Source organism: Mauremys mutica, chromosome 7 (genome assembly GCF_020497125.1).
Source record: "Mauremys mutica isolate MM-2020 ecotype Southern chromosome 7, ASM2049712v1, whole genome shotgun sequence".
Lineage (NCBI taxonomy): Eukaryota > Metazoa > Chordata > Testudines > Geoemydidae > Mauremys > Mauremys mutica.
Window position 1 is genome coordinate 85,167,204 of NC_059078.1, and position 19,169 is coordinate 85,186,372.

The 19,169-nt window shown below is 38.9% G+C and overlaps 1 protein-coding gene across 3 annotated transcripts in view; it reads left to right on the forward strand.

The window, feature by feature from the left end:
* MYPN (myopalladin) overlaps positions 1-11,106 on the forward strand; it is an 88,432-nt gene extending 77,326 nt beyond the window's left edge. For all 3 annotated transcript variants that reach the window (XM_045023479.1, XM_045023477.1, XM_045023478.1), the window contains 3 exons: positions 1,742-1,907; positions 6,301-6,434; positions 10,917-11,106. In XM_045023479.1, the coding sequence (XP_044879414.1) occupies positions 1,742-1,907; positions 6,301-6,434; positions 10,917-11,086 (470 nt within the window). In that variant the 3' untranslated portion in view covers positions 11,087-11,106. The remainder of the gene's footprint in view (positions 1-1,741; positions 1,908-6,300; positions 6,435-10,916) is intronic.
* Positions 11,107-19,169: the final 8,063 nt, after the last annotated feature.

Genomic DNA, 19,169 nt, shown 5'->3' on the forward strand with positions numbered 1-19,169 from the left:
GCCGAGGTGCGTGGGGTGTTCCTGAAGGCCACATCTGGTGAAGCACAGGGGACAATGCACAGAAGTGGGATTGTTAAATTCACATTTCAGTTATATACATCTTTGCAATCACTACATTGCAATCACTTTTTCACTGACCCTAATCAGGCACACATCTCTGCGAACAGCCAAAGCATGGTGAGTGTTGGGGGGCTGGAGGGCGCTCCACATGGGGAAAAGAGCACACACTCTTTGCAAGGGTTGTGGTGCAGCATTCTGTGGAAAAAATTCTAAAATTCTCCTGCACTTTTCCACAGATGGGGATCATTCTAGCAGAAATCTCACTGTTAAGGGTAAGCAGGGAAATGAGGGTACATCTACTCCATGCTTGTGGCTTCCGCCCTGCTCCTTATGCTGCTCGTCTGTCTGCTGCTTTGGTCCCTGCAGAAGTGATTGCTGAATGGTGCAGGAAAGTTTCCTACAATGAGGGAAGGAACAAAGCTGCTCTGCCACGGAACCTTCGGCAGAAGATTACTGAGTACCTCCAGGAAACTTTCCTGGAGATCTCTGTGGAGGATTCCTGTGAGATCTCTGCGTGCATCAACACATTATTCTGCCGTGCCGATTAGCTACACAGGGAAATGTCCAGCTCACAGAAACGCAACTAGCCTACCACATTTCTATACCCTGAACCCACCTCTACACTATACAAGCCATAGCCACTTACCAGGCATCTCATCTCCTGCTTCTTGCTCCGGGACAGTTACTGCTGAGACTGGCTAAACACCTCTGGAGTGGGGAACAGTTCCTGGCTGCCTGCCCCACCAGGTGACCCCGCTGGGAGCTGCACATTCTCATCTAACTCCACCTCTTCATCAATAACTTCGTCCTCCAGGTTAGGTCCTCTTGCTGCCACCTCCTTTCCCTCTAAAGTATCCACGATGGAGGTGGGGTCGCTACTAAGGATAGCGTCCAGCTCCTTATAGAACCAACAGGTCTTAGGTGAAGCACCGGAGTGATGGTTTGCCTCCTTCGCCTTATGATACGCCTGCCTCAGCTCCTTTATCTTTGCTCTGCATTGTAGCATATCCTGATCATAGCCTTTTTCGTATAAGCCTCGAGAAATGTGCCCGTAGGTATCCCAATTCCTATGGCTCAAGTGCAGCTGGGACTGCACAGCCTCCTCTCCCCATAAGATCAGAGCCAACAGTTCTGCAGTGGTCCAAGCGTGAGAGCGATTGGTGCTATAACCCACAAAGGTCACCTGGGAAGATGTGATGAGACCTCTCCACGCCGAGCCGGGCTGGAAATGGAATTTCAAAAATTCCCGGGGCTTCTAAGGGGAAGGGGCAGATGGTCATTTACCTGACTGCAGGGCAGTGGAGTTCAAAACACTGAGCAGACCGGTCACGATGGGCATTGTGGGACACCTCCTGGTGGCCAATTAAAGCGATGAAATCAAGCGTGTTGTCTACTCTGGCACTTTGTTGAGAAACACGTAGAGGAAAAAGACGTAAATCTCTTGTTGTGGTGGATGTATTTAGTCACCAAAACCGGGCATCTTTCCCAAAAAAAGTCACAGTGCAATGTGTACCCACGTACTGTTTGGTCGACAAAAGGCAGTTTTTGGAGACAAAACTTGGTAGTGTAGAAGGCCTAAGATGTCATAGGAATCATTTTGGATGGTTTGTTTCCAAATGGTTCAGTGCAAAAGACTAAATAAAGTCATCGACGCACAGTAATTGTTCCTCCTCCTTTCCAGCAAAGGAAGTCAAAAAAGCCCCAGCATTCCTGGAGAAGTTACAGAATTGTGGTGTGCCTGAAGGGCACCCAGTCAGATTAGAAGGCAGAGTGATTGGAATGCCACCACCAATATTCTACTGGAAGAAAGACAATGAAACCATCCCTGCAAACAGAGAAAGGATGAGGTATTGTACAGTCATTCATACAGTTAATGTCACCTTGAGACTGGGCTGATTGTTGGCACCAAAGTTTTGTTGTCAGAGCAGGTTTTGTCCTCTCGCTAGATGAAATTTATTTCACCCACTTAAAGCCTAAGGAACTGGTCTTTAGTATGAAGGATAAGGGAATGAAATCCACTTCCCCAATTTGGGATCTGGGTGCAGAAGTGCAGCACAGCTCCCTACACCCCACAGCCACTGCTCCAGCCAATAGACTAGTATAGTGGTGATAGTGGTTTTGGGCCACTTGCGTAGTATATTATTTATACTTTATCACCACAGATCCTATTGCCCCTTCCCATACTGACCACAACACAGTCCTCTGCTACATGGGGCCAGTTGTAAAACACGTATATGCCTTTCTGGCAATACATAATCCATCCCTGAAGGGTTTAAGAAGTACCTTGAACTGTGCCTTTGTACCAGAATGAATTTCATCCCCCTTGCCTCTCAGTTCTTCATCACCTTCATTGTGCCTGCTGCTCAGTGCATCCTACCAATATAGGCATCAGCACTTCACTACCATAACCTTTTCAATTTAACAATATAATTTTGTATTTAAAGATGAGATTCTCTTTTATATTTATGTCCGTTTAGCTTTTAAAACTAAACTTAAAAGAGATCAGCTGGCTGAGCTGTGAGTAAAGTGCTGCTGGGATCCATCATTGCAATGGTCATTTAATCTTTCAAATTGCCTTTTAACTGGTAGATTTGGGGGAAATTCATAAATGATAATGGACCTTTATTAAGAGGATTTTTAAAGCAATATCTCATTCTAGGATAAGAGGGAAATATTTGATTTACTTTTAAGAGTATAGGCAATTATTATACAAAATATGAAATTCACAAATGAGCTACAGCTCAGTTTACATAGTGGACTAAAATGTAATACAATACATTGTAGGCATAAATAATAAATAAGAAAGTCGAACTCATTATAATCACAAAAGTCAGAAGTGGAAAACCATATAGGTCCTGTCTTGTTGCTCACCCAGCTATCAACCTAGGAATGTACTGTACATTATAGCCACTGCCTTGTCCAGTCTAGTTTTAAATATCCCAAGAGATGGGGCTTCCAACCCTTCCCTTAAGACACTAGTCCACAGCCTAATGGATCTCCCTTTCAGGAAGTTTTTATTTATTTCATCCCATTATTTGCAGTTACATACACATTCTGCCCCTTTCCACCCTAAATAATGCCTCTTCATTCATGTTCCCCAAATGCTGGCTGGCTAGTACACAGCGGAGGACACCAGAATCTGCAACTAGAAGTGGGAGGATAGGAGGCAGAAGGTGGCCACCCAGATTTGATCTCTCCCAGAACTCAGAGAGGAGAGTTCTGTAGGTCCTGTCATAGAAGGGATTAGCAGAGCAGGATCTAGCAGTCAAGAAGTGTGGTATCCGTGTTTGAGTGCACAAACTCCTTGCCCTCAAACTGGCATCTATCCACACTCCAACCCTTGGTGCAGATTTATTCCTGCTCTGGACAGGAATACTCCTTCCTTAATACAGAGACACACTACTAGTCTGCAGCATTAATGTGCTTCCATTTTTGTGGCCCAGGAATACTGTTCCAGAATTTGGCCTTTGGTATTAAACACCTTCCACATAGTCACAGCCAGTTCTGTCCCCTCTTAGTAGGGTGACCAGACAGAAAATGTGAAAAATTGGGATGGGAGTGGGGGGGGGGAGGTAATAGGAGCCTATATAAGAAAAAGACCCAAAAATCGGGACTGTTCCTATAAAATCAGGACATCTGGTCACCCTACCTCTTAGTTATTCCTAAGCATAATTAACTTTTAAATCATTCCTCATGGGGAATCACTCCAGCCTTCTAACTGATATTGTTCCCTCTTTGGATTTCTTCCAAGTAGTTAGTATCTTTGATATTAAGATTCCTAGCAGAGATCTCATCAGCGCTGCAGATAGAATAATTATTTTCCTCTTCCTTAAAACAAAAACTCTGCAAAGCACAATTGCACTTTTTTTTTGCCAATAAAATTCTAGAAACTTTAATTTCCCCAAGGTTTGAAGGGTGCAGACAAGTAAAGGTTCAATTTTATATTGCAGATTTTAAAATAATGTTCATTATTCATACAGTGACAAGAAAATTTGCATTAAGTATCTGCTTAATTTTTTTTAAGTGAGCATAAAAGTGGCTGTGTCAGACATTAAATCCACCATCAGATAAACTCAGCATCAGCAAATAGGCTTGTGCTTGTAAAAATGCTGGTTTTGAAGCCTTGTATTTTTTTTTATGGGCAATAGCAGCTAATTTTCTCTCAGACAAGATAATTTTTTCATGCATTCACTTTTTAGTACAGATGTGCCCAATACCAGAATATTCAGATCATGATTTTTAATACCCTGAAGTTCAGATCCAGAGTTCTAATTTAGCACATGAAAGATTTGGGCTCAAGCCCAGGTACAGATTTCAGTCCACATTTCTAAAACTCAGAAGTGTTTGGAATCCAGCATTTTGGCTCAAATACATCACTGCATTCTAGCTGAATAAAGAAAATTTGCTATAAAATATTTCCTTGACTTTGTTTAGCTTAGAAATTAGTTATATTTTATGATTTCTTTGCCACCATTCCTACTCCTATGTAAATCTGTTGGTCAATGTAATGTTTGAATTAGATTCACAGTCTATTAGTTCAACATGGAGTCACTGGCTCCCTGCTGGTTATTCTGCTAAATAGTTAAAAACAGGATGGAGCTCTGTCCTGGTTTGCCTCATTTTTAATTAATTTGGGAGAAATTCTCAACATCACAGGAAGTCTGAGTATTTGTCCAATCTGTGGGACTGCTCTGCGAGGCCTGCCCTACACAGCTGCTATTTCAGCCTATCATAAATCCAACCCCAGCCCTTCAGTGCCACCTGTGCAGTGTTAAGATGCCTGGATCCACATGAACATAAAATGTCAGTCCTTTTCCCTGGCTCATCCCCCTCTTGCCAGCAAGCTTATCTTTTATGCTGGCCTGCATGAGGCCAGGAGACCCTTTCTGCAGTGGGAAGAGGGTATACAGGTAACCTGTTACACAGCTGCTGTGTCCCTTGTACATCAGCATAGCCCATATGGGTGAGTTAAGTGGGGTAATTGAACAACAGTGATTGTTACCCTTTAGGAATACTGTTCCTACGGGAGCTGGCCAGAAAATGGAATTTCCATCACCTGGGAAATTCAGATTGTTTGAGATTTTGTTTCATTCTGGATCAGAACAAAACTGTGAATCTCAGATTTTCCTGAGAAACTGAATATTCCCATTTGGGAATATGTCATTGCTGCCTATCCTTGCTTTTCCTGTCTGCCGTTGCTGTTGCTGGGGGAAGGGGAACTCCAGGGCTGATAATAGGAGAGGATGGGAGGGAGAAGAGGGAAACCTCCAGGGTGATGAGAGGAGAGCAGCCCAGAGTGCAAATTCATCCCAGTCCATGACATCCTGCCTTGTGAGCTGCTGAGAACCTGGGGAAGTGGGCAAGCTTGCAGGAAACCAGGCAGGTTTCCACTGGGATTTTGCTGAAATCAATAATTCCCCTGGAACATTTCAATTTTACTAAATCTGCATTTTCCAACAGAAAAACATTTTACAGCAAAATTTCCAACCAGTTCTAATTACTACCTTTATGAATGTTTTCCTCCAGGATTAATATTACAATTTTGCTACCATTTCATATATTGCATCTCCAGTTTCTGCATTAGAAAAATAAATACTTTACAACTGTTTTAAATGGGTTTGCACAGGTATAACTAAATTGGAACTTACTAACAATTCTATAGCTGATGCATAATAAAGAATAAAATCCAGCTTACTCTCTCTCTTAGAGCTTGTCTACACTATCCGCTGGATCAGCGGGTAGTGATCGATCCAGCGGGGGTTGATTTATCACGTCTAGTATAGATGCGATAAATCGACTGCTGAGCGCTTTCCCATCGACTCCGGTACTCCACCAGAACGAGAAGCGCAAGCAGAGTCGACGGAAGAGCGTCAGCCGTCGATTTACCGCAGTGAAGACACCGCAGTAAGTAGATCTAAGTATGCCAACTTCAGCTACAATATTCACATAGCAGAAGTTACATATCTTAGATCAACCTCACGCGGTAGTGTAGACAAGCCAACAGTTGTGATGGCTCTGCAGGGCTGAGAGGAGGCATATTTGAATCACTAGAATGAACAGATCAGACTCCAAGAACATGCAAGGAGCAGATGTGTTGAGTATGAAGTTGCTGCTTTTATAGAGGCCTTCAGAGCTGCACTCTAAGACTATGATTTAGTATTTATTTAATCTATGTGATGTTAAACCCAGACAGCAGATGCACACTTGAGAAATACTAATTCTGTACACTTATTTTTCCAGCATGCATCAAGACACAACAGGATACGTATGCCTTTTGATTCAACCTGCCAAGAAAGTAGATGCTGGTTGGTACACTCTGTCCGCGAAAAATGAAGCTGGTATTGTTTCATGCACTGCTAGACTTGATATATATGGTAGGTGTCCTGTTATTGACTGCTAAGTAAAACAAAGCAAAAAACCTACGTGGTTCGGTTCTTATTATACTCTTTGCAGTTCTTGCTGAAATCTTTTCATTGACATTGATGGCAATTGAATAGACCCATTATTAGTATAGGGTCACAGTATGTTCGCAGCCTAATATGGCCACAAAGTGGAGTAAGAACCACACACACCCTGCATGGCCATATTAGCACTCTTGCATCACAACTTGGATGCAGGTGAGAGGTAGAGCAGGAGCTGTGCACCAGACTCTGGAGATCTGGGTTCACTTCCCAGCGCTACCGCAGCCTGGGTGACTTGGACAAGTCACTTAAACAATCTGTTTCTCAGTTCCCCATCTGTAAATGGGGATACTACTTCCTCTGTCCTGTTTATTTTGACTATAAAAATCTTTGGAGCAGAGACTTGTCTTGCTACGTTTTTGTACAATGCCTAGTTACAATGGGCTCCTGATTTCTCATAGGGCCTCTAGGCACTACCATAATATAAATAAATAATAATAAACAATTCCTCCTGAGGAAGCAAAGCTATGCATCACCTCTTACACCAGGATAAGCTGACACAGGTCAGGGGTGAGCAAACTTTTTGGCCTGAGGGCCACATCTGGGTCTGAAAATTGTATGAGGAGCCATGAATGCTTGATGGCAGAGGGGGATTCTATGGGGTATAGCATGGGGATGTGTGTGTCTCTATGAAGGATGTTACCAAGGTGGCATGGGGGGGACTCTACAGGGGAGGTACCGGGAATTCCTAGGGGCCCTGCTGGCAGTGACACCAAGGAGGCCGTACCAGGCACTACCATGGGCAGAGGCATCTTAGCTGGGACAGGTGTGGCCCCTGGGCGGTTTCGAGGCTCTCAAGGATGGGGCCATAGGAGACCAGGAGGGGATTGGGTGCGCTGCCACGTAAATGGGGCTGTCGTGTAGGGATGGGGTTTTAATCCCAGAAACAGCGCAGTGAAGTCACACCTGTGCAGTGTGGCTCTGCGCATGCCGGAAGATGGTGGAATTATGAGTCGGGAGCTGGGGATCACCAGGCGGGCAGAGCGGGGCAAGCCCCTGACCCCGTTCCCTGGACAGAGCTTGAGGGCTGGATAAAAACATCCAATGTGCCAAAAGCGGCCCACGGGCTGTAGTTTGCCCACCCCTGCCATACGTCATACCCTAATAAACCATTTTTTGTTCTTCAGTTAATTCATTTATAGTGTAATTTCATAACACATAGCAAGGTAAATGTGACATTTTTATATGAAATATAAAGATCTCATTGCATCTCAATTAATGACCTGATATACATGCAATTTAATAAACAATGTTACATATGCAATTTACTAAATAACTTCACAAGAAAACTTTTTTTTGTCAGCTTTTACTGCAAGATGTGCAGTAAACAATACAGAGATAAAAAAAAGAAAGTCATATACACTCCGTTTCCACTGATTTCATTTGGGGACAGGATCAGCACAAATATAATCAATTACCTGCATAAACATTAGAGGCTTCTAAGATATACATTTATGGAGAGAAATTTCACATGGAAACAGATTTTCGAACCATAAGGTTACTTTCTGCATATATAATTAAATGAAATCATTAAGTCAAGCAGCAATGTTCATTCTTTCTGAGCATGGCCCTTTTCTCCATTGTCTAGATCTCTCAGATTTTATTAGTCAATTTTCCATTTAGGCAAGTGAGAATTACGCAGTTCTGTGGCTAGAACAATTTGAGAAGCCAAAGGAAGGAACTGAATAAATTGGTGTATTTTTCTATCAGAGTTGCAGTCCATATTAAAAAAAAAAAAAAAAAAGTCTGTCTTGGCTTTATGAAAATGTCCAGTAGAAGGTGGCAGCTCCATAGCAAGTACTCTAAACACTGATTAGGCCACTGAACAACCTTGGCAATAAAATCAATCTGGCCTCTGTTGAAGTCAGTGACTTAATGCTAAAAGGCTCCTTTAGTCTTTAGCAGTCCAGCACCCTGCTTTTTTCCTCCATGTCTTTATGTTATAAATTCATTCATTTTTATCTAGTTAGAAAAGAAAATCTTGAATGTAAGATTAGGTCCAAATTCTGGTCTTTCAGGAATTTGTTTGTTACCTACTTGTAGAAAAGACTATTAGTGATCTGAGCATTTCATTTGATTTATCAACCACTTTGTATGCTTCCACAAGAGCATATAGAGCCACCATGCACAGTTCATCTGGTGTAGAACACTGTCTGAAACTATGATATTTAGCAGCTATGAACCCTTAGACGAAAGTGAACGCCTATTGTAATAACAGCATAGCCATTATCTGTAGCTGGTAAGGTATTAAAAAACGTTTATCCTGAATGCCTAAACTGTGTAATAAGATAGCTCCCATACACTTCATAGACTGTTTCGCTGCAGCATTAGCCACAAACTGAGAAATCTCAATCCTTTTAATCTACATTTTAAAAGGAATTACTAGACTACTGTACCTGGAAAAAAAGAAAACAGGGAGGTTGCCAGTGCCATGGAATTAGTCCACATACTTGTCAGTTTCTGCCACTCAGTGGCCTTATGGAGAATTGCATTTTATACTTTATTAATGCTTGATGATAGACATAGGGAGCCAGAGAGAGATTGGAATATTTAAAAGAGATTTAAATATATTTATTTAAGCTTCCCATATTTTGAAGGAAGTATAAATAGCAGACACCTAAAGAGTTCAAACCATAAGAATAGAAAGGAATTGTTTAGGTGGTCCAATTAAGAGAAATGACATAAGAAAATTTGGACTGAGTATCAGAAAACATTTTCTAAGAGACTCTGTGGGAAAATCTGCCAAGGGAAGTGACAAAAGCCTCATCATTTGTGCCATTTAGAACTAAGCTAGAACAAACCGAGAAGGGAACAGTCCTGTAGTGTCAGGTGTGTCTGATAGTTGTTAGTCTTCTCCAGCTTCAGTGTCTCCAATTCAGTGAACCCCAAATTTTAAAGAAAAAAATATGTACAATCAACACAAAGGGTATCATCAGGGAGGGAACCTGTTTGAGACTGGGAGAAAGAAAAAAGGCTGTTTATCCAAAACAGTCTGAATCTTAAAGGCTAGAGTTAAAGTTCAGTGCAGAAAAGGGCTTTAAGGATTCTACTCTTGTGTAACAGTTAGTACCTTATTTACAGGTGTCTCACATAGTGCTGCTCATCCAGCTACTACAACGCTGCAGCCTAAAGATTTACTGTGTTCCTACGTATCCCAGAAATCACCCATTCTACAACTCTGCCCCAATTTCCTGTAAATCTTTTTATTGATTTTACTATTCTTTTATTTACAAAAACTCTCTTACAGTGGACCCAAGCATCTCTCCCGTGATTAGCCGCTTTGTTTTTCTAATAGATCAGTGTTGATTACATCTGCCAATTGTCTGTTATACCCTAAAAATCCCTATGATGTTTGAATATGAAATGATTGATTATAAAGTCTTTAGATATTGCATTTGTCAGATATGGAATCAACTACATGTCAAAATTTAAGAAGATGAATCTACTTTTTAAAGGACACTTTTTCCAAATGGGTTTCAAAGCTGCACACCAACTCCTGAATTTGTGCATCCAACTAGCACAAAGATACACAAATAATTTCTGGTAGAAATATGTTTGTCACTTTTGTGTGCAAAATGGGAGGTTTTGTGCACAAAAGTAGAGTCTTATTAAGGTGTTGAAAGAGGCTGTGTAAAGTGGTTTGAGAACTACATTGTTATAGTATTATTAACTTAAAAACAGTTCAATGTTTCTTTTAAATGTGCAAGTACAAGCTGTATGTGTATTTTAATATCACTGAATCTAATTAACTGTTAGCAACTAGATTTATAATTACATAAAGCAATATATTTCCTTTTATTTTGCTTAATAACTTAACAAATTGATAATTTGTTCATAATCAGTCACCTAAAGTAGCTGCAATGAAAATTAGAGATGGACCAAAGTCAGAACTATCTCTCTTAAAAAAAAAATTTTTTAAATCCTTCCCGATTTTTTGGAGGTTTTATGGGGAGGAACTGGGAGGGAAATCACTGCTGAGGCAGATTTCTGGTTTTGTTGATGTCTATTTGCTGATCCACAAACTTACTATTGATTGTAGTGCTTACAACCATGAGTAGGCTCAGAGGGTGAAATCCTGGTCCTATTGTAGTCAATGGTAATTTTGCTATTGAATTCAGTAGAGCCAGGATTTCACCCATTGGCTCCAACAGGACTTTGCATCATTGTAAGGCACTGTACTTGAGCATATCTAAAGGAAGAGACCCTACATTGGTAATAGGTTTTTTTTAGGGTTTTTTTTTTTAAAGGACTTGAGAGGGGTTCCCAGTTAAAACATGGAAAGCAGCAGTTTCCAAATGGGTGTGAAAATTTCCATTGGCTTTTTAGATATATGTTAAAATAAATGTGGACTTGACTTAGAATTATGTTTTCTCTTTATTGTTTTTGTTTCTTCAGCCCAATGGCACCAACAGATTCCACTACCAATAAAGTTTCGACCTAGTGGTGGCCGGTATGCAAACCTCACTGGTCAAGGACTCGACATTTTTTCTGCCTTTTCAGCTGTTGAAAGTCCAAAGTTGTTTTCATCCCCATCCCAGAGCGTGGTGGAAAGTGAAGAACTTTAAAAGCCTACAGTTCCAATTATACCCACAGAAATATTAAACTATAATAAAAAAAAAAAGAGAGAGAAGGTACAAACCAAGAGACTCAAGGTTTACAAGCAACTTGTTTTTAGTAAGTGTTCTGCTGCTGGAACTGCTGCAAGTTACATATTGTACAAGATGTCTGCCTTGTATTTTACTCCAGTATGATTGTGGTATAAAGTGTAGCGCAAAAAAGTTCAGTGTTATGTCTTTTTCTGAGAATCTCAGAGTGAAGAGACATAGTTTTAGCACTTAAAAATCAACACCACTTTTTAATGCTTCAGTTAAAGCTCCTGTAACAAGCAAAGTTAAGGATTTGTGGTGTTTAACTGGATACTGCCAATGAAAGGACTGACGCTGTGATAGAGAGTAAAGAATGTGACTTTGAATGTAATCTTAAAAGGATTTGCATAAGGAAAAGAAAAGAAGTTGGAACATAATTTTTGTATGTGATCATAGTAGATAAGACTATATAAACATAGCATTTCATGGAGGTACAGCTATATACAGTATATATTTATATGTGTGTGTGTGTGTGTGTGTGTGTACAAACCATGCCGTGTGTACTCATGGTGTTTTGAAACATACAGTAAAATATAAGGCATGTGCTTAGGACATTAACACATGAAACTAAACATCCTATATTGTATGAAGCACATACTGTAGAGATCACAGCTGAAACTACTGTATATTTCCATGTATGCTTCATATTTGTTCCTCCTCAGTTTTAGTGACTCCCTGATTTTAAACACAGAGTACTGTTCTTGTAACTTTATGATTTTTAAATTCAAGTCTCTTTCCACATGAGTTGTTAACATGCCTTGAAAAGCACATCATATGGCTCATTTGCTAAACTGACTAAAGAGGAACTGTGGCCTGGTGCAATTAAAACTTCTTTCGGGATCATTTAGAAAACTTAATCACAGGTAGAGTTCCTACTATTAAAACAGGGGGAAATGTATCTGTAACATGTAAAGAAGGTTATAATATTTAAGAAACACAGTGGTTAGTATAAACAACTAAAGTAAGTTTTGTATCCTGATAAATAGTTGGTAAACCAGGGAATGCTATAGGGGTCTATAACGAAGGATATTTAATAACAGCACTAAACAAACACTTTCAGTATATTTCTCTTTTACATAATTTTATTGACAACCTTCTGACCCCAATGGTTAGAGGTTAGGAATGTATATGATGATTTCCTGCACATGATTTGGACTTTATTTTCAGCAGTTCTAACTCACTACTTTAAACTTGATCAGGGACAGCCATGGGGTCCTAACTAGACTCATACAGGGGCTTAAATATCACATTTACAGACGCTGTAATTTTAGATCTTATTTGGTTTGCTTTGCAATTCAGCACTTTTTCACAGTTTTAAAAAAAAGGTACTAAATTCAGAGAAAAAGAAAGAAAGATTAAAGCAAGGAGAAACTATACTTTTTTTTTTTTAAATTACCATTGAAAATAAAACGTGCCTACATTAGAAGTGTACATGCACTAAATATGAAAATATAAAGGCATAAGAGTTAATGGGGCACTGGGTATATTAAGACGGGAAGGAGATACACAGTGTTTCACTGTTAGGTCACTTTCAAATCTAACCTATGTGTTACTATCTGAGAGCCATCTAGGATTCAGATCAAGTGAATATGTGGTGATGGTGTATTTCCTAGTAATGTTTCTAAAAAGAAAATAATTGGATTTTATAATTAAAATTAATGCAGTTTATGGATTTCTTTTTTAAGAAGGGCCAAATTCTGCGCCCATCTACAACTCTGAAACCTCCCACTATTTCAGCAGTGTAAATAAAAAGCAGATTTTGATCTAACATAATAAAATTCTACAGCAATTGTAGCACTTTATATACATAGAAATAATCAAGCTATAGTGCACTGTCAGAAACTTTACTGAATATCTTTAGGCTTGACAGAATTTGATTTTTTTTTATGATTTCAATGGATAATGTATAGTTAAGCATTTTAAAAAATTTTATTCGTTTCAATTTCCACAGTTGCACAAAATTATGAGTTTTAAGCATTTATATCAATTTAAATGTTCACAGTTGCAGAAAATTGGGGCGAGGGGGCTCAGACAATAATTGCTTAATGACAGTACACGTTAAGATTCAAAAAGTTAAAGCTTTTGAAACACAAACTGTCAACATGTACAAAGTATCTCAAGCAGCATTTTTTTTTAAACTTTGCCTTACGTAAACTTCAGTTATCAATGGAAATATTTTTCTGCCAGTCTGTGTATGGTGAAATCAATATTTATTGATAAAAATCTAACCCTTTCAAGCCTAAATATATAGACTAAGTTATTAAATAATATAAACTAAATCTGCACAAACTTTTCAGGTTGAGAAGAAATGAATGAATCCTCCTTTATTAGGTAGTGGGTCCAAGAGCAATCATGTTACCTGCATTCTATGCATAGTTTGAAAGACAGGAAAAGCAGTATGTTCAACTTGTTAGTACATATAAATATCATGCCATAAGGATATTTTATTATAGGTGCTAATATTGTACTTACTAGTATTACTGACAGCAGTAAATGTTCCCACAGCTTTACAAATTCAGAGAAAGATGTGATCCCCACCCCAAAGAACTTACAATGTAAATTAAAATACAAAGAACACAGACCAAACAGGTGGCCTGAATCTCTTCTCCCTTATGCCAGTTTTACACCAGTGTAATTCCATTTACTTCACTGTAATCTTTCTTGATTTACATCACCACAAGTGAGAGGTGATTCACACCCATGACTAGGGTGAGCAGACAGCAAGTGTGAAAAATCTGGACACAGGGTGGGGGGGTAATAGGAGGCTATATAAGAAAAAGCCCCAAAAATCGGGACTCTCCCTATGAAATCGTGACATCTGGTCACCCTACCCATGACAGGTAGGCTGAAGGTCAAGAAGTGCAATGTTTTCCAAAATATAGCCTCTGTTATTTTGCAGTGGGAAGAGAGGCAAGTATTATTAAAGACTTGCTGGAAGAAGTATTGTAAAGGAGGGAGATTAATGAAGAGTTGATCCTTGGTCATTCAAGAAGAGGTTCCTAATACCTCCCATTGTGAGAGGTTACACCAGGGGTAGACAACCTGTGGCATGCGAGCTGATTTTCAGTTGCACTCACACTGTCCGGGTCCTGGCCACCGGTCTGGGGGGCTCTGCATTTTAATTTAATTTTAAATGAAGCTTCTTAAACATTTTAAAAACCTTATTTACTTTACATACAACAATAGTTGGTTTATATATTATAGACTTATAGACAGAGACCTTCTAAAAACGTTAAAATGTATTACTGGCACGTGAAACCTTAAATCAGAGTGAATAAATGAAGACTCAGCACACCACTTCTGAAAGGTTGCCGACCCCCTGGGTTAAACCAAACTGGGTCCCCAAAATCTGGCAGTCGAATACTGACAGCTGACAACACTGTCTTTCACTCTTATTTACTAACTAAGGGTCATGATCTCATTCACACCAGCATACATTGAACACTGAAGTCAATGGAGATACTTCAATGTACATGAAATAAATGAGATCAGAATCTGATCCTAAACTTGCAGAAGTCTCTGTAGATCAAATTATGTTGCCCATAATCCAACAAGTTTCCTATTAATTTAAATGGGAATTTTGCTACGTGAAAGACGACAAAATTTTGTCCACTATAAGTAACTTGTATCAAAAAAGATATAGAGAGCTTTACCAAATAGATTAATTCTTGTTAAGAACCAAGAAATTAATTTCCAGTATTGTTAATAACTTAATAACTACAGAATCCTTCTGTTCCGCTTACACTGAACTCAATATGGGAATATAAAAAGGAAGTTAAGGTGCACAGATAGTAATGCTAATAGATCTGACTCTGCTCATCATTATGAAACCTTTGTAGAGAAAGGTGTAAGACATCATGTGTGTTGGTGACTATTGAAAAAGATGAGGAAAAACTAAGTAGACTTATGTATGCAGCAGAGGGCAATAGTGAATTATCACATAACTTGTGTGATGTCCATTTGAGAAGTTAATATTATGTGAAGAATGGCTTTATGTAATGATACGGTGTCAAGAAGCATTAGAGATTCTGTGATTGTGCTTTCTTCCTGAACAGCTTGCTTAGCGTTTCATTGTTTTGTTTTATTTTATTTAATGAACAGTAACTAATTTGACCTTGCACAAAAAAGGCATCCTGTTGTCTTATTCAGTAGAGGCCATAACAAAAAATCCATGCTAGAATCCATGAAGTCAGTAAGTTATCATCTAAATGTCCATCATCTAAGTAGAATTTTGCACCAATTAAATGTAGTGACTCTAAAATTGTATATGTTAAATAATTTAATATTTCCAAATTCACACATTTGTAGCTTTATTTGCCTTCTGGTTCCTTTTCAGCCTTATAGTTTCACACATGTTAACACACAGACTCAGGGTATTTCAGAGGGTAGTTCAAGTGGCAGTGTTTTTGTTCAGAATTCTAGAAAGCACAAGTATTGCATCTTTGCTTTGAAAACAGTAAATATGTAAAACCTGTAGATCCAATTCCCAGCAGCCTTGCCCAGGCCAAGGAGAACTGGACTGGGCCTTCTTGTCTCTGAAAGCAAGGACTAAAGACAGTTTTTGAATGCCTGGTGTGGGCAAGTGTGGAGGGCAAAATAGGGCACATACTTCAGAAAATTTGAGCCAACATGTGCAGTCTTTTCGTGAATATGTAAATAATTGCTACTTGCAACTGTTAATAGTAATAGAAGTACTGCAAAAAATAACTCAATTCTGCTGTTAATGACAGAAGCATTAAAATAGTCTCTGAAAAGTGACCTCTGATACCCACTAAAAACGGTACCTGAGCAAATATACAAAAAAAATCTAATGAAATACTTTAATCTGTTAAATTAAATACTGAACAAGTGATTCATTGTTAATTGCCTTATTAATTCCAACAGGAAAATGTTCACTTTGAACTTTAAAATATTTTATCTTTTTTCTTGATTTAAATGGATTTTTTATTTTTATTATTATTATTATTTTGGTCTAATGATTCAAAGTCATCCTCAATGGGAAGAAAGAGTTAACATAGAGGTTTCAAAATATATTTTAAATATACATAAAAAAGAAAAAAAAAAAGCCTGACTGTTCAATAATGCATTGTCCCTCACCCCATTTAAATAAATGCTTCAGAGTTGCATATCAAAGTGCGTCTCTTTGACATGTTTTCAGATAAATTAATTGTTGGAAAAAATGTACAACAGGACCACAAGTCTCCTCAGGGCTTGTTTTTGAGAGCCAATGATGTCAGTGGAGGCTCCACACACAGAATAACCATAGGACTAGGCCCTAAATCATTTGGAGGAAAACCCTAAAATACTATTTTTATATTATTATATAATATTAAAATACTAAAAAATATTAGACAAGTGTTTATTAGCCATACTTCTAGCAAGCAGAAGTTTTGTGAAGTACAGCAGTGGTCTTTTTAAAAAATAAATGCATTGGACACATTTCAACTGGGAGTGAATCTTTTTGCTAAATTTGCCTTTGTTTTAATTTGTGCTCTTGTTCTGTAGGTATAATTCTCATCCCCTCCACCAAAGTCTAAACAAATGGGCTTTTGCACAGGGGACTAGTGCACGGGTAGACAGAGGATGGAATCTATCCTCACCAGAGGCTCACTCTGCAAGGTGCTAAGCACTCTTGCCCCCATCAAGCCAAGCAGTTAAGCATATGCATAATATCAGGCACTTGAGTACTAACATGAAAAAAATCGATGGGACTATTTGCATGCTTAAATTCAAACACATGCTTAAGTGCTTGTCTGAATCACCACTAGAGTGTTCAGCACCTTGCAGGATCAAGCCTCCAGCCAGAGCCACTCATTCAGCCTATGGCCACCCAGGAACTGTACTAGCCGCCGAAGTCCATTGTGCCTCAGAAGGTTTAGGACTGGACAATCCATGAAATCAGTGGATCTGCTAGCCATGCTAATCCTCTACCCTGCAGACAACTCCCCCCAGAACTCCCATGAGTGAACCATTGTAGAGTTTGGCTCAAGGACATGCAGGAGGCTCCATAAGCTCCCTCTACAGACTTTCAGTGCAGAGGGGAATTTTGGACCTGCCAACCCTTTTGCAGCCAAGAGCATTTCTCCCTCAATCTGGTAGTGAGCACAGAGAAATAGAATGAGTTAATCAAATATACAATCCACACAATACTGATGGTTTTACAGCATTTTGCTCTTCCCCAGGTGGGTTTTTACTGTGATTGGTTCAACACACTTTTGTGAAGGAGCCTATTAGCAGACTTCGCAGGGACTTTGAAATACATTGCAAGTTTAAAGCCAACAGTGAGGGAAGTTGGATGCTACAGATATAGGTGTAAATTAAGAACATAGATATGCCCCAGTATATTTACTAATCCTGATTTTGCTCTTATTTTCCCATTTCTCAATTACTGCATGGCCTGAATTCAATCAGTCTCTGCCTGTTAATTGAGATGCAATAGTCTTAGCACTACATTATTAGTTCAGGTATAGTTCCATGAGCAAAAGTGGGACCCTGCCTTCTCAAGACTGCTGGGGTACTAGCCAGCTGCATATGCTACTGTGAAATAACATACTTGCCCCTTGAATCCATCACAGCTACACAGAGCCACTTATTGTATATAACATACTCAAATCTTGGGCCACATTGTACCACCATTTTAAGCAGAGTTTTCCATTAAAATCAATGGGGAGTTCGGCTCAGAAACTGATGGCACAGTATGATCCCTTTATTAGGATGGTGATGCAGCTTTCTAAATGTTAGTCAGTAAAATCTGGAAAAATACTGAAGTCACCATTCTGAAATGCTGAAAATATGACTGGACTGTAGAGCATGGCTGATTGTTGGAAACCAATTCAGAGTGATCAGGCCTTTCTTGCTCCTTGAAGTAAAGCATGTAGTCACTTTGAGATATGTCTGTATGAATTAACATACATTTTGCATGCTAGTTTTCTGTACGATTTAAGACTAAACTACAAGTTTGGAGAAACATTTGTGTACACAGTCTATCATTTATAAGATGCCATTTGGTAAAAAAAATTAAATGATACATGGGTTTTGTGTTGGTTTTTTTTAGCAATGTTTTCTTGCAGTTTTATTAATCTTTGCTTTATAAAGTATTTAAGCATTTTTTAAAAAGTATGCCAGGATGAGTGGCTGAAACCAAACTGTTTAAAGATAAACCTGGGTAGAGGACATGGACTGTTTCTTCAATAAATCAATGTTTATTGTTCTTAATAAATTTCTGGACTTCTTACTGTGCTAGAATGGATACATACTTTTAGAACATTAAAAGGAATTATTCTGTAAATTCTTACTGAATAAAAAAAAAAATCTAGATCAACTTTCGTATGAGAGACACCTTAAAATGGGTTTCTTAATGAAAACTAAACCCACAAATCTGGAAGACTAAATGTAAGCCATGCTCATCACCACAAATAGAGTGTAAAATGTATTGGAAAATAAAGTTTTGCTTAGTGGGCATTGTTTCTAAACTAGTGTTTATTGGTCCATATCATGTCAGTCACTTTTCCCAGGGAAATCAGTGGGGAGTTCTGCTTAGCAATCATAGGAAAATTTGGATGTCATATTTTGATAGTATATATGAAACCTAATTCTGCTCACTTTACTCACACAAGAGAGTTGCCATTGGCTTCATAGGATTATAGTCTAAGTAAGGCTAGCAGCATTTGATTATTACTATTAATTATTTGTATTACAATAGCACTTAGAGACCTCAGTTGAGATTGAGGCTCCACTGTGCTAGGCATTGGATGCACACAGAATATGAGACAGTCCTTGCCCCATAAAGCTTACAATCTTAATAGACAACACAGACATATGGTGAGCAGGGAAAGAGGCACAGAGAGGTGAAATGACTTACCGTCACACAATGAGTCACTGTAAGAGATGGGAATAGTTTGGCCCATAGTGGAGTCCAACACTGCTCCATGTAAGTCAACAGCAAGCTTCCACTGACTTGAAGATCCACTCCATAGGTGATATTTATGAGTCTCTTGCATAC